Source organism: Eutrema salsugineum, unplaced genomic scaffold (genome assembly GCF_000478725.1).
Source record: "Eutrema salsugineum unplaced genomic scaffold, Eutsalg1_0 scaffold_5, whole genome shotgun sequence".
NCBI lineage: Eukaryota > Viridiplantae > Streptophyta > Magnoliopsida > Brassicales > Brassicaceae > Eutrema > Eutrema salsugineum.
In genome coordinates, this window is record NW_006256612.1 from 9,308,283 (window position 1) to 9,320,061 (window position 11,779).

At 41.0% G+C, this 11,779-nt stretch overlaps 5 protein-coding genes across 6 annotated transcripts; 2 read left to right on the forward strand and 3 right to left on the reverse strand.

Annotated features, from left to right (window-relative positions):
- The first annotated feature begins 20 nt into the window (after nucleotides 1–20).
- Nucleotides 21–1,648, forward strand: LOC18993101. Of its 2 annotated transcripts, none has more exons than XM_006416581.2 (4): nucleotides 21–302; nucleotides 672–854; nucleotides 954–1,013; nucleotides 1,203–1,648. In XM_006416581.2, the coding sequence occupies exons 1-4, from the start codon at nucleotides 153–155 to the stop codon at nucleotides 1,491–1,493; spliced, it is 684 nt and encodes a 227-aa protein (XP_006416644.1). In that variant the 5' UTR covers nucleotides 21–152; the 3' UTR covers nucleotides 1,494–1,648. The 2 variants fall into 2 exon arrangements, with proteins under 2 accessions (XP_006416644.1, XP_024008860.1); XM_024153092.1 differs by having other exon boundaries at nucleotides 36–302; nucleotides 957–1,013.
- A 139-nt stretch (nucleotides 1,649–1,787) lies between these two features.
- LOC18993102 (cyclin-dependent kinase D-3) lies at nucleotides 1,788–4,657 on the forward strand. The gene is made up of 7 exons (XM_006416582.2): nucleotides 1,788–2,101; nucleotides 2,436–2,734; nucleotides 2,821–2,929; nucleotides 3,359–3,484; nucleotides 3,666–3,901; nucleotides 3,979–4,236; nucleotides 4,346–4,657. The coding sequence occupies exons 1-7, from the start codon at nucleotides 1,997–1,999 to the stop codon at nucleotides 4,392–4,394; spliced, it is 1,182 nt and encodes a 393-aa protein (XP_006416645.1). The 5' UTR covers nucleotides 1,788–1,996; the 3' UTR covers nucleotides 4,395–4,657.
- A 63-nt stretch (nucleotides 4,658–4,720) lies between these two features.
- LOC18993103 (probable protein phosphatase 2C 8) lies at nucleotides 4,721–7,208 on the reverse strand. Its single transcript, XM_024152736.1, has 10 exons — nucleotides 6,762–7,208; nucleotides 6,430–6,538; nucleotides 6,262–6,298; nucleotides 6,117–6,161; nucleotides 5,895–5,947; nucleotides 5,613–5,774; nucleotides 5,443–5,526; nucleotides 5,222–5,311; nucleotides 5,069–5,116; nucleotides 4,721–4,961 (listed from the first exon to the last, which is right to left on the reverse strand). The coding sequence occupies exons 1-10, from the start codon at nucleotides 7,106–7,108 to the stop codon at nucleotides 4,851–4,853; spliced, it is 1,086 nt and encodes a 361-aa protein (XP_024008504.1). The 5' UTR covers nucleotides 7,109–7,208; the 3' UTR covers nucleotides 4,721–4,850.
- A 196-nt stretch (nucleotides 7,209–7,404) lies between these two features.
- On the reverse strand, nucleotides 7,405–9,174 carry LOC18993104 (putative 12-oxophytodienoate reductase-like protein 2A). Its single transcript, XM_006416584.2, has 5 exons — nucleotides 8,980–9,174; nucleotides 8,691–8,831; nucleotides 8,481–8,611; nucleotides 8,204–8,365; nucleotides 7,405–8,119 (listed from the first exon to the last, which is right to left on the reverse strand). The coding sequence occupies exons 1-5, from the start codon at nucleotides 9,045–9,047 to the stop codon at nucleotides 7,518–7,520; spliced, it is 1,104 nt and encodes a 367-aa protein (XP_006416647.2). The 5' UTR covers nucleotides 9,048–9,174; the 3' UTR covers nucleotides 7,405–7,517.
- A 277-nt stretch (nucleotides 9,175–9,451) lies between these two features.
- LOC18993105 (UNC93-like protein 1) lies at nucleotides 9,452–11,249 on the reverse strand. The gene has a single exon (XM_006416585.2). The coding sequence runs from the start codon at nucleotides 11,057–11,059 to the stop codon at nucleotides 9,659–9,661; it is 1,401 nt and encodes a 466-aa protein (XP_006416648.1). The 5' UTR covers nucleotides 11,060–11,249; the 3' UTR covers nucleotides 9,452–9,658.
- Nucleotides 11,250–11,779: the final 530 nt, after the last annotated feature.

Genomic DNA, 11,779 nt, shown 5'->3' on the forward strand with positions numbered 1-11,779 from the left:
GTTGAAAGCATTCCTCAGCCAACTAAAACTGGTGGACTACAATAGAACGACCAGCGATAGTGTTTTTTGGTTAGTCTCTGTGAAAAAAAAAAATTTGATGTGGAAGAGAAAAGAAGGATGAAGAAGAACGAAAAAAGAGCTTTTTAGAGGCGATGATGGTCTCACTAGGAGCTTCATGGGTTTCATCCCCATCTTCTTCTCTCATCTTTAATCGTTGCGTGAGAGTACATTCGGTGAAAGCCACTGTCGATGGTAGGAACCAGATTGTTCCATCGGCACAAAACCACCAAACCCCTAACAAAGTACGCTCTTTCTTCGTTTTGATTGCTTGATTGGTTTAGGAATTTATATGTAGATGAAGAATCGTTGTAAAGAACTGTGTTTTCTCTTAGAAATTTCGATAAATTTCTGTTGTTTTCTTTAACACCAAAAAAAACTTCTGTTGTTTTGCGCTTCCGTTGATCTTATTACATGACTTTACATTTAGGCAGTCTTTAGGACCATATAATTTATTCATGGAACCAAACGAGTTGTAAAATGTTGGGTGAATTGCAAACATAAACCACGGAAATTTAAAAAACATACTATGAGCTACAACTTATTTCAAATGCTAAGACTCTCTAATGGTTTTTTTTTTTTCTTTGGGTATTCTATTCACCTTGGAATCGTAGGAAGTAACGGAGAGCGTGAGTCTATTGAAAACCGCTGCAAAAACTCGGAAAGTTGCAGCAGATGAGATTTTAGCTGCTTTTTCTGCTATTGAAAAGGCTAAGGTTGATCCATCCACATTCCTTGAAACACTAGGTGGATCCGAGTCACCTGGACGTACATGGATGCTCATCTTCACTGCCGAGGTCTATTAGAATTCAATTAGAAATCCTTCATGTCTTAAAATGTTGTAGTCTTGATTCATTCGAATCACTGACATTGGGATCTTACATTATACCATACAGAAGAAACTGAAGAAAGGTCGTTATTTCCCTCTAACCGCTGTTCAGAGATTTGATGCTGCGGTAAGTCCCTTCTAAAATGGTAACACCGGATACTAAGACACAATCATTCTACAATTTCTGTAGGTCACTAATCAAAAGCCTTAAAGGCTAGAGCCTTAGTGACATGTGGTTTCAGGCACCTTAAGTCCTGAGAGTCGGACATTTTTGGGAGTAACAAAACAGTTGTTTTCTATTTGAATGTTGAATCAGGGGAAAAGAATAGAGAATGGGGTGTATCTTGGTCCAATAGGAGCTTTGACATTCGAAGGAAGGTTTTCATGGAAGAATCGGATCCTAGCTTTCATCTTCGAACGGATCCGTATCAAGATCGGACCTTTAGATCCTCTAGAGATTGGTTTGGGGAAGAAAGAAGCAGAAGTAGAGCCGAGTAACAAAGACCCTTTCTTCATTTGGTTTTATGTCGATGAAGAAATAGCAGTTGCTCGAGGAAGAAGCGGCGGTACAGCTTTCTGGTGTCGTTGTCGTCGCATTGCTCCGTGATAGTTCTCTTCTTCTTCTTCTTCTCAGAAAGATTTCTCTGTATCTATCTCGACTGTGTAGTAACTCTGATAGATATATGTAAAAAACAGATGGTTTCATGGTTTGGTACTAAAATGTATCGGTTTACGGTTTGATTAAACCTGTTTTAGTAGAAACTGGGTTTGTTTATTTCCACCAAAACGATGACGTTTCGAGTGCATTTTCATCTACTGTTCAAGCGCACTCACCCACATTTCCAGCTAGAGAGAGTTTTCTTTCCTTTGTTCTTTTCAATTTTGATTTTTTTTATGTTTTTCCTTTATTTCCCTCGATTTGCCGATTGCGACTGCAAACCAACGGCTACGTTTTCTCCGGAGCCGGAGCTACCAACGTTGAAACTTTCATCATTGTCAAAATTTTGGATTTAGAAAGCCATCGAGTTGTAGAGAAGGAATTTCTGAAAGCCAGCGTAAACAAGGAGAGGAGATTATTGTTTGTAATTTGGTGGGTTAGTAGTACCGCGAATGCCGGAAATGGAGCAGCCAAAGAAAGTTGCTGATAGGTATCTCAAGCGAGAGGTTCTTGGGCAAGGTACCTATGGAGTCGTCTTCAAGGCCACTGATACTAAGGTCATTTTCTTTGCTGTTATCTTCATATTCGTGGCGAGCTCATGAAAATTAGGGTTTTGGGTCTGTCGGTAATACTAATTTCTCGTCTTCTGGTTCCGCATTTTCCTGCGTCTTTGGGGGATTTTGCTGGGTCTCCTGTTTTTGAGAATCGTCACTGTTTTGGGTGTTAATTAGACCTCCAAATTATTAATTTTTTTCATATGATTTTGATTTTCAATATTTCTCCATCACACAGACACTGCGTTTCCTCTCTTCTTTGAATGGATTTTGAAGTTTTAGTTCCTCTGGATGTTGGGAAGTAATTGTTTTTTTCTTTCCATTGGGGTGTTTGCAGACGGGAGAAACTGTAGCAATCAAGAAGATAAGGCTTGGAAAACAAAAAGAAGGTGTAAATATTACGGCTCTCAGGGAAATCAAAATGCTCAAAGAACTAAAGCACCCCCATATAATTCTGTTAATTGATGCATTTCCTCACAAAGAAAACTTGCATCTTGTATTTGAATTCATGGAGACTGACCTCGAAGGAGTCATTCGCGATTCAAATATATTCCTCTCACCTGCCGACATCAAATCTTACCTCCTAATGACACTAGAAGGACTTGCTTATTGCCACGAGAGATGGGTCTTGCACAGGTACTTTTTTTTTTATTTAAAGAACTTTTTTTTTTGTCTCTGTAATGCTTCTTGGTTACCACTGATTATGTATCGTTTGAATTCAGGGATATGAAGCCAAATAACTTGTTGATAGGACCTGATGGACAGTTGAAACTTGCAGATTTTGGGTTAGCTCGTATATTTGGTAGTCCAGGTCGTAAATTTACTCACCAGGTATGGCTTCTGCGCATTGCCATCTATCTTTTGCTTGTTGTATAAGTATAACGAAATTGATCGGTATTAAATTAACTTGTAGGAAACTAATCTCATAAGTAGTTTTTACCTGTAGTTTTTAAGTCTTGGAAACTCTTTTAATTTCTCTTGTTGTATACTAATCTCCAAAATGATGAAATTTCCTGTCATCGCTTGTAATGGATTTCTGCTATCACCTATTGATAATACAACATGTATTAAACAGTCTCAACTCAAATTACTTGATGGAGCAGTTGCTATCTCATTTCTGTATTATAGATTGTGCTGTTAGCCAAAACTCTGATCTGAGCTATATCTGTCCATGATTACAGTTGATGCGCTACGCACCTTATCTTCGGTTGTTTACATGTTTCATTATCTTCATATCTTGATAAATCGGATGATGCACAGGTGTTTGCTAGATGGTACAGAGCACCAGAACTTTTGTTTGGTGCAAAACAGTATGGTGCTGCAGTTGATGTTTGGGCTGCTGGCTGCATTTTCGCCGAACTTCTACTACGCAGACCATTTCTTCAGGTTAAATAATCTTTACTCAACTCATCATGGTTTACATTTAACTTAGTCCAATCTTCATCTGTTTGGATCTTATAGTCCAATCTTCATATGTTTGGATCTTATACTCTCAGTCAGACTACGTAAATACTTCTTAGTATTATTTGTTTTGTATGCTTACATATTCTGTTTTCCTTCGTCGCAGGGAAACAGTGATATCGATCAATTAAGCAAAATATTTGCTGCCTTTGGGACACCAAAAGCTGATCAGTGGCCTGACATGAAAAACCTTCCTGATTATGTAGAGTATCAATTTGTCCCTGCACCGTCTCTACGTTCTTTATTCCCAGCAGTTAGTGAAGATGCCCTCGACCTTTTGTCCAAAATGTTTACTTATGACCCAAAGGCTAGAATTACCGTTAAGCAGGCTCTAGAACACAGGTGCCTAAAGCTCATCACCTATTTATAGACAAAGTATGTCTAGCTCTGTTTTCACATCTTTGTTTTCATGTTTTTAGGTACTTCACTTCTACACCGGCTCCTACTCATCCGATAAAGCTACCAAAGCCAGTTCGCAAGCAAGAATCTAAGGCCTCTTACGGTAAACATGAGGCAATTAAAGTGTTATCACCACCACGTAAGCTTAGAAGATTGATGCCTCAGCGTGGGATACCTGATTGTTTGAAGTCTCACGTTGATAAGGACCAACAAGCACCCATGTCGTTAGATTTTACCATCCTAGCTGAGCGGCCTCCAAATCGACCTACCATCACCAGGTAATTTGCCCCCACTGTGTGTACTATACTCGATTGGTAGTCTGAGATGCTTTTGCAGCCTCAAGATTAAATATGTTCTGATGGCTTCTTCTTCTTTCTCATTTTGTAGTGCCGATAGATCTCATCTGAAGAGGAAACTCGACCTCGATTTCCAATAATAATGTTCTTCGTCATTGTCTTACCTTCATTTGCATGCTTTGGTGCTGGTGAGCTTTGGTGCCGGTGAGACAACAACAATGTTAAATTGTCATTTTTTACTGCTGCTGATGTAAACTGGCGATTTATTCTTCTTTTTCCCTTCAATTACAAACTGGAGAAGGGACCCTAAATTCACAATGATAATACTTCGTTGTCCAATCTGCTTTTTTCATTGTAAACTGTTCATCTTGTACTATGATTATAAAGTTTTCTATTTTTGCTTCTGGGAATCAATTGCACTACAAAGTTAGCTTTTTTCAATCTTCAAACTCATTTTTTTCTTTCAGTGGCGGCCCCGAGTGTATAATTGTTTAATTGAATGCAAAATCATTGACAGCTTTACCCAACAAAAGGTCTAAAATTCTCACACAAGACACAAAAAAAAGAACAACAGATGGCACAAGGTTTTCTTTTTGTCATCCGCGTTTGAAGACAATCACGATGGCTGTGCAATTGTCCTTGCAACTACGTTCTTTCACAGCTTCCTTAACAAGACGACGACTTATTGTGCTTACAGGCAAGCCCTCCTGCAAAATCACAGAATCTTAGTAAACCCTCTGCTCTTTATTTCTTTCAGTCTAGCTAAAGTATGTGAAAGGGAGGACAAAGCGATTTGACAAGTGGAGTTTCGTACTTTCAAGAGTTTCTGAACAAACCCAACAGCATCACTTGTTCCAAACACCTGAAAAACGGATGCAATGTGTAGATTATATGAGCAAACTTTGAATTTAAAAGACGAATGGGATGTTATTATTACTGCCTGACAAGAAACGAAGAGTTTACTTACTTCCCACAATCCATCGCAACCAAGAATCATGAAGTTTTCTCTCTCAGTTAATTCAAATGCATGAATGTCTGGAGTTGCAGTAACACCAAACTGGATCCAATAACTTGTGTTAGATGCGAATATCTCACAAGATTTCAGAATGAATAACTAAATTCAAGTTAATGTTTGGAGTTGCCAATGATATGAAGCTAGGTTCAAGAACATGTCGAAAGGATCATTACCTTCTTGAATTGGCGATCACCAAAAGCCCTAGAAACCTCAAGACGCCCTTGTAACCGTCCATTTGAGCTTACAACACCACCTGACTGCGAAATTCATACCAAGTTATTAAGAGAGCATGGTGTACTCTCAAATCTATTGAGAAATCACTGTCTGGCTCATAAAGACTAACCTTTTGAATGCGAGAACGCTCCTGCGGATATATTGCTTTGTGCTCTCTTGTCAGAAGAATTGCTTTGAGTGGATTACATGCTTCTGTATGGTTCTCCAATTCGTTGGCGGTAGAGGATCGTGCTAAAACAGCTTTAGCATCACCAATATTGGCAATAAAAACCTAAAATGCATGAGGGTTTATGGGTGTGAATAGTGGAGAAAAGGTTGAGCAAATTTTGTGAACTCCAAGTAGAAAAAAGTGTCACAAGCACCCCACCACTTGTCATCCCCATGGTCATACCTTTTGATCAATTATCCAGACACACACTGCTGTGGCGCCATCTTGCCATCCCCCTGAACCCGACACAAAGTTCAGAGAGAACAAAAAATTTGAATAAACTCAGAACTTCTATAGAGAAAATATTAGCAAAATAATTAAAAGCTGTGAGGAAAGCGCAGAGATTAGCCGCGTAGCACAATACAGCTGAGATAAAAAAAGTGTCACATTGAAACACAAATCTACCTGAAACACTTTCTTGCAGGAGCAACTCATCAGTTTTCCGAAAACCTGATAACGAAATTGTGTTAACAATTTGAGAATCTGTGGATCTGAATAGCGATAAATTGATTAAATAATAAATCTGACGTATGGAGTGGACTGATTATACCTTCGAGTATGGCCTTTTTAGCAACTTTAACGTCCAGCTGAGGTAGCAATCGAACATTTGGACCAAGAAAAGCACGAGAAAGAAGGTGAAGTGAGACATAATGAGTGACAGCAAAACAGTCTTGATTTGCGACAAAGACATTCTTAATCAGAACCAAGTTAAACAGACCAACTCACGTGGTAACCCAGCTGAAAGAACGTTAAGGTGAAGATGCTTCTTAGCAAACTCTGCAGCTAAACGACCACCATGCCCATCATAAATGGCAAAATGAGCACACCTACATCAATACAGAGGAGCCCGACTTTTGAAACGAAGCACGGAAAGGAAGAGGTAGCAGCGTTTTAAAAACAAGAGATTTTCCCAAATCAAGCCCTTTAACTTTACAGCACACCAAGACTAGATTTTTCTCTGAAAAGTTTAAATTCCCTGAAAGAAGCAGCTTGATTTGTCCTTATCAAACTAGATTCATACGAGTTCCAATTGAAAGTTTCTTTATTTACCTTAGTTTCCCTGGGAAATCCAAAGAAGCGTCGGGCAAAAGAACCCAAACGTCTTCCATTGTATGCCTGGCTCCTTTGTCTTCAGCAACACCAGCTTCAACTAGAAACCCCTTCTTCTCTTGACTTACACAGCTCGAGCTATCTTCTTCCGCCGCTCTATTATCAACGGCGGCTATGGCTTCTTCTCCGCCGGCAATCTCCTGCTTCTCGTCTTCTGCACCACTGAGGATTTTCGGATCTTTAGTATCACATACGGTCTCCTCTGACTTCTTGGCCTTCTTCACCGGCGAGATCAAATCCTCGCTGGAAAACGAGTCAGACGCGTGTTTGTGGTTCGGTTTCTCCATTGCAACCAAGCCAGCTTCTTTCGCTGAGTTTCCCTCAATTTGTTGTTTCCCGACAATAATCTTGCCGCAATCGCCGTCGCGCCAAGGTCTCCGTTTGTGCAAAAATATTTTTTTATACTTTTAGCACCCATAGTATCTGTATTTTTCAATTTAGCCCCTCCACATATTATTTTCCAGTTTCCGGTTTAGCATTTCTCTAATTTGTTGTTTCTCAGAGAACTTTATTAAACAGAGTGATGTCCTCAAACTGTCTTTCCCATTAATTTGTTGTTTAGCCTTTTTTTTCTGTTTTTTCGAAAGCTTTTATCAGTTCACATAGAAATATTTCAACTTTAGTGATTGTGAGTGTGCTTATCCTCTTTACCTACTATATATGTACTCAAAAGGTTTTATTAAAGTGGCACCAACATTAAGCAGCTGTGTCTGTATTCTCGAGAAATGGATAGTCTGTGTAGCCCACGACAGGATCAGAGGTGTAGAACGTCGATCTATCATACTTGTTCAACGGTGCATTGAGTTGGAATCTCCTGGGAAGATCCGGATTTGCCAAGAACGTACGTCCATAACCCACAAGATCAGTTCTTGCCTCTTCCACTGCCTTGTTTCCGTCTTCTCTAGAATAACCTCCAGCTACTATGAACGTTCCTTTGAACGCATTTCTCATGGGCGTAAGTGATTCCGTGCATTCAAGAATTCCCTCAAGGGTTTTCATTCTAGGTTCAACCAAGTGACAGTAGAGGATCCCATGCTTGTTCATAGCTTGCACCATGTACAGTCCTAACGCCTCTGGGTTCGAGTCTCCAGACTCCATGTAATCTGCGAATGGCGAGAGCCTGATTCCCACGCGGTCTGAACCGATCTCCTTCACAACTGCTTCGATTACTTCCACAGCGAATCTGCATCGGTTCTCTAGTGACCCACCATATTCGTCACTTCTGTCATTCACTTTGTCTTTTAAGAACTGATCGATCAGGTAGCCATGTGCACCGTGAACCTCCACTCCATCAAAGCCTATAAGTGTCTTGATCAGCTTTCATTTCGTTACATTACATCATATCATACATTTAAAAGGGGAGGGAAAAGACTTTTGCTTACCAGCTTCCATTGCATTTCTTGCAGCAACTCTAAAGTCATTGACAATGGCAGGGATCTCGTCTGACCTTAACCGCCTTGGAGGCGTAAACTTACCTCCATAGATGTTATTGCAAGTCAACGGCTTGTCTGTAGAGGAGATAGGAGCTTCCCCATTTGGCTGGTCTAAAGAATTGAGCAATATAGTAATATACAAAGCAAAGAAGCGAAAAAACATCAATTTTTATTTCCTTGGTACTGTATATATACAAGAAGGAGAAAAAGCGGGTTTTTGGCAAACCTAAATGAAACACCCTGCCACCATGCCAAATCTGGCAGAAGAAGATGCCGCCTTTCAAATGAACCGCATCCACAATGGGCTTCCACGCCTCCACTTGCTCTCTAGTCCATATTCCAGGTGCATCCGTTAAGCTTCACAAACAGAGCAAAGCTATTAGTGTGGTTCATATGAGGATTGATCTAGAGCAGTATAGTTATGTGATAGTAATACCCCTTTGTTGTCTCGGACACTAGACAAGCTTCGGAAATAAGAAAACCACCAGGTGTTGTTCTTTGCGTGTAATATAACTTGGCGTGAGGCTGAGGAATGTATCCATACGCTCTCTGTCTCGTCAATGGCGCTAGAACAACCCTGATTTCAGAACCATCTATTACAACTCAAAGAGAACAGTCAAGCTTCCTAGTTCGTACCTTCCCTTGGCAATTCCCAAAATAGTTGCTTACAATCATACAGATTCAGGGGAAATATCACAGATACTGAGAGACTTTGAAGGGGGTACCTGTGAGAAAGATTGAAAGGTCCCATCTTATAAGGTGTGAGGAGAGGGATACTCTGTTTGGTCTCCATGAAATCTGATGACAAAGCAAAACCGTGTACTGTCTATGTGATCCTGAGATTCGAATTTGTTACGACAAGTGTGGTTTGATAATATATTTCTATACGGATGATAGAGATCTGGTGGCGTGTGTTGATTGGCCCTTCATTTTAATCAAACTCGTCGTCTTCTGTGAACAATTATTAGACCAAAGGCCCACATTTTCCCAGCAGATCTACTTTGAACAGTGCATCCCTTATCCTTTGTCCATATACTACTAGTAACTGCAGGTCCATGAGAAGGATCTGATTGGCGCAACACATTATCCTCACAGGAACCCTGCTCACCACTTACAATACTGAAGATTGCACCATGAAGTTATGGAAACCCTGAAGCCAACTTGTATGCTCTGTTCTGTTAAGTTCATCTACTAATCAAAGACTCCACAAAGGTCTTTACTTTATAAGAACCATAAAGAAATAGAGACATGTCACTGCCTTCAAATCTTTGTTTCTCTCTGTTACTGTTAGATCCATTAACTATTGATTGTCAGTCATATGTGTACTTCAAGGCAAACATTTAAGATTTGTACTCGAAACAAGACAAGTTACAAACAAACAAAATTTCTGCTGTATACTAAACTCTAAACCTTATTATTACCACTAACATCATCAGCATCATCTTCGTCTTTAACAAACAAGAAGACAAGAAGAACCAGTAAAGGATAACTTACTGTAGTGAGTGACCAGTTTACAATAAGCTGTGACATTAAAGGAACCTTACGTGTATCCACTTGCCAAGCCACTGCAGCTCCTGCACTCTGCACTCCTTTGTAGAATCCACTGTATCTACTCAAAGTCTGCGAATCATCAGCGAGTGCTCCGATCAACCAATACACCATACTCTGATACATGGCATCTAACAATCCATAGCTCATATACAACACGAACGGCCCGGCGAATTCTCTGCCGGAGTCTTTGAAATCAAGTTTCTTCTCCGGCAGATTCTCAAACGAGTAACCGTGCTGATTCGCTAGACCTCCTGCCCAAATCACTGTTCCGATCACCGCGACTAAAGATATTCCGGCGAATCCTCTTGATCTCCGGCTCTTGAAGCTGAAATCCATTATGTATCCGATTGTAATCGATCCGGCCATTTGAGCTCCCCAATAGAAGACATTGTTGAATCCTCTGGTTCTCAGGTTAAAGAGAAGTCCATTCACGTTGTTGAATTGATAGCTGTAGAAGAAGTTGCTAGCCCAAGCCGCCGGGAAAATGAGGAGCATTTTCCGATCAAGGAAGAGACGGAGAACGGCGGCGAACTCTGTCGACGGACTGGAGTATTTCACGGCGGAGCATTTAGATCCGTCGTTACGGATAACAGAGTTCGCCGGGAGGATTCCTAAAGAGAGGAGAACGCCGGCGAACATGAAACACATGAACGCGATGTACGTCGCGTCGTTGACCGATGCGGCGGAGCTACGGTGGTAGTTGAGGATAAACGGGATTAATCCGCCGATTACGCCGCCGAGGTTGAAGATACTCCAGAACAAAGCGATGTAAGTGCCTTTACGATGCGGCGGAGGGTATGACGTCATCACCGCTCCTTCTCCGGCCCAGAGAAGTCCGGCGCCGCAACCGAGGAGAGCTCCGGCGACGATGGCGAAGGCTTGGTGGTGGTGATGGTTGTAGTAGAGGAAAGATCCGGCGTAGAGAACGTAAGTCGAGCAGCCTGCGGCTAACGTGAGCCGTGGACCGAGGACGTTGTAAAACGCGCCGCCTAGAACGCCGAAAACGGTGAAAGCGGTGTAAACGGCGGTGTTAGCGTTGTTAGCGGCGGTGGGATCGACTTGACCACCGCCTCCCATGCCGGAGAGAGCGTTGAACATTCCTGGACAACAGAAACAGACGAAACCCATTAGGCTCACTTGAGCTAGAGGAGAATTGAATCGCCATCTTCTTCTTCTTCTTATCTCCGGCGGCTTGTTCTCCTCTCCTCCGGTGTTATTATCCGCCGGAGTCTTATCTTCGTCTCTTACACTCATGGTCGGAAAACGTTGAAGATAAGGAATTTTCTCTCCTAACTAACTCAAAGCACGGATCTTTGATGGTGATTTTTTGTTTCGATTCTTCCTTTAATGGCGGAGATCTCACGGGAAGATGAATATTCGGAAATTATTAAATTAATTAATGTTTCCGAAATAGATTGATACGGCTCTAATGCTTAAATCTGATCCTAGTATCTAACTGTAATAATAACTCCAGCGAAAAGAACATGAGGATTAATTATAGTTACGTACGTTGTTGTTAGACATTTCAACGACGAAAAATAAAACTATATAATATTTTTAGCAAAGTAACGAATTCTTGACGTTGACCAAAAAAAAAGAAAAAGACAAAAGTAAGGTTAAAATACCGGGACGGGTTTCAATCTCCGGAGTCGGATCTAAAGTCGGGTCAGGTTTAGGACACGGTTTCTTTCTCGTGGGAATTTTTATATAGCTTTGTAAAATCCTTATAGATATATATATACAAGTGTGTGTGGCCCGAGAGCTTTTTGTCTCAATCCAACGCGAGAAGGGTGACATTCGTTGCGACCAAAACCTAGAAACCCCCTCAGATTATTCGATTACAGATTCCCTCGAGATTTCGTCGTCCCCCAAAATTTCCGTTTAGAGGAGGAAATTGTACTCTTCGCCGGAGATTCAAATCGTCGTGTATTATTGCCTGAGATCAACTCCGTCTGCAGTATTTATCGATCACCG

Bases quoted from the DNA above. Each gene is read 5' to 3' on its own strand.
- LOC18993102 (XM_006416582.2), top strand. From the start codon at position 1,997: ATGCCGGAAATGGAGCAGCCAAAGAAAGTTGCTGATAGGTATCTCAAG. The intron at 3,485-3,665 runs GTTAAATAATCT...CCTTCGTCGCAG, and splicing joins TACGCAGACCATTTCTTCAG to GGAAACAGTGATATCGATCA. The intron at 4,237-4,345 runs GTAATTTGCCCC...CTCATTTTGTAG, and splicing joins AATCGACCTACCATCACCAG to TGCCGATAGATCTCATCTGA.
- LOC18993101 (XM_006416581.2), top strand. From the start codon at position 153: ATGATGGTCTCACTAGGAGCTTCATGGGTTTCATCCCCATCTTCTTCT. The intron at 855-953 runs GTCTATTAGAAT...TATACCATACAG, and splicing joins TGCTCATCTTCACTGCCGAG to AAGAAACTGAAGAAAGGTCG. The intron at 1,014-1,202 runs GTAAGTCCCTTC...ATGTTGAATCAG, and splicing joins TTCAGAGATTTGATGCTGCG to GGGAAAAGAATAGAGAATGG.
- LOC18993104 (XM_006416584.2), bottom strand. From the start codon at position 9,047: ATGGAGACCAAACAGAGTATCCCTCTCCTCACACCTTATAAGATGGGA. The intron at 8,612-8,690 runs GTATTACTATCA...CTGTTTGTGAAG, and splicing joins GTGTCCGAGACAACAAAGGG to CTTAACGGATGCACCTGGAA. The intron at 8,366-8,480 runs GTTTGCCAAAAA...TCAATTCTTTAG, and splicing joins TGGCAGGGTGTTTCATTTAG to ACCAGCCAAATGGGGAAGCT.
- LOC18993103 (XM_024152736.1), bottom strand. From the start codon at position 7,108: ATGGAGAAACCGAACCACAAACACGCGTCTGACTCGTTTTCCAGCGAG. The intron at 5,775-5,894 runs GTATGACCATGG...CATGCATTTTAG, and splicing joins TCTGGATAATTGATCAAAAG to GTTTTTATTGCCAATATTGG. The intron at 5,527-5,612 runs GTTAGTCTTTAT...TGAATTTCGCAG, and splicing joins AGCGTTCTCGCATTCAAAAG to TCAGGTGGTGTTGTAAGCTC.
- LOC18993105 (XM_006416585.2), bottom strand. From the start codon at position 11,059: ATGAGTGTAAGAGACGAAGATAAGACTCCGGCGGATAATAACACCGGA.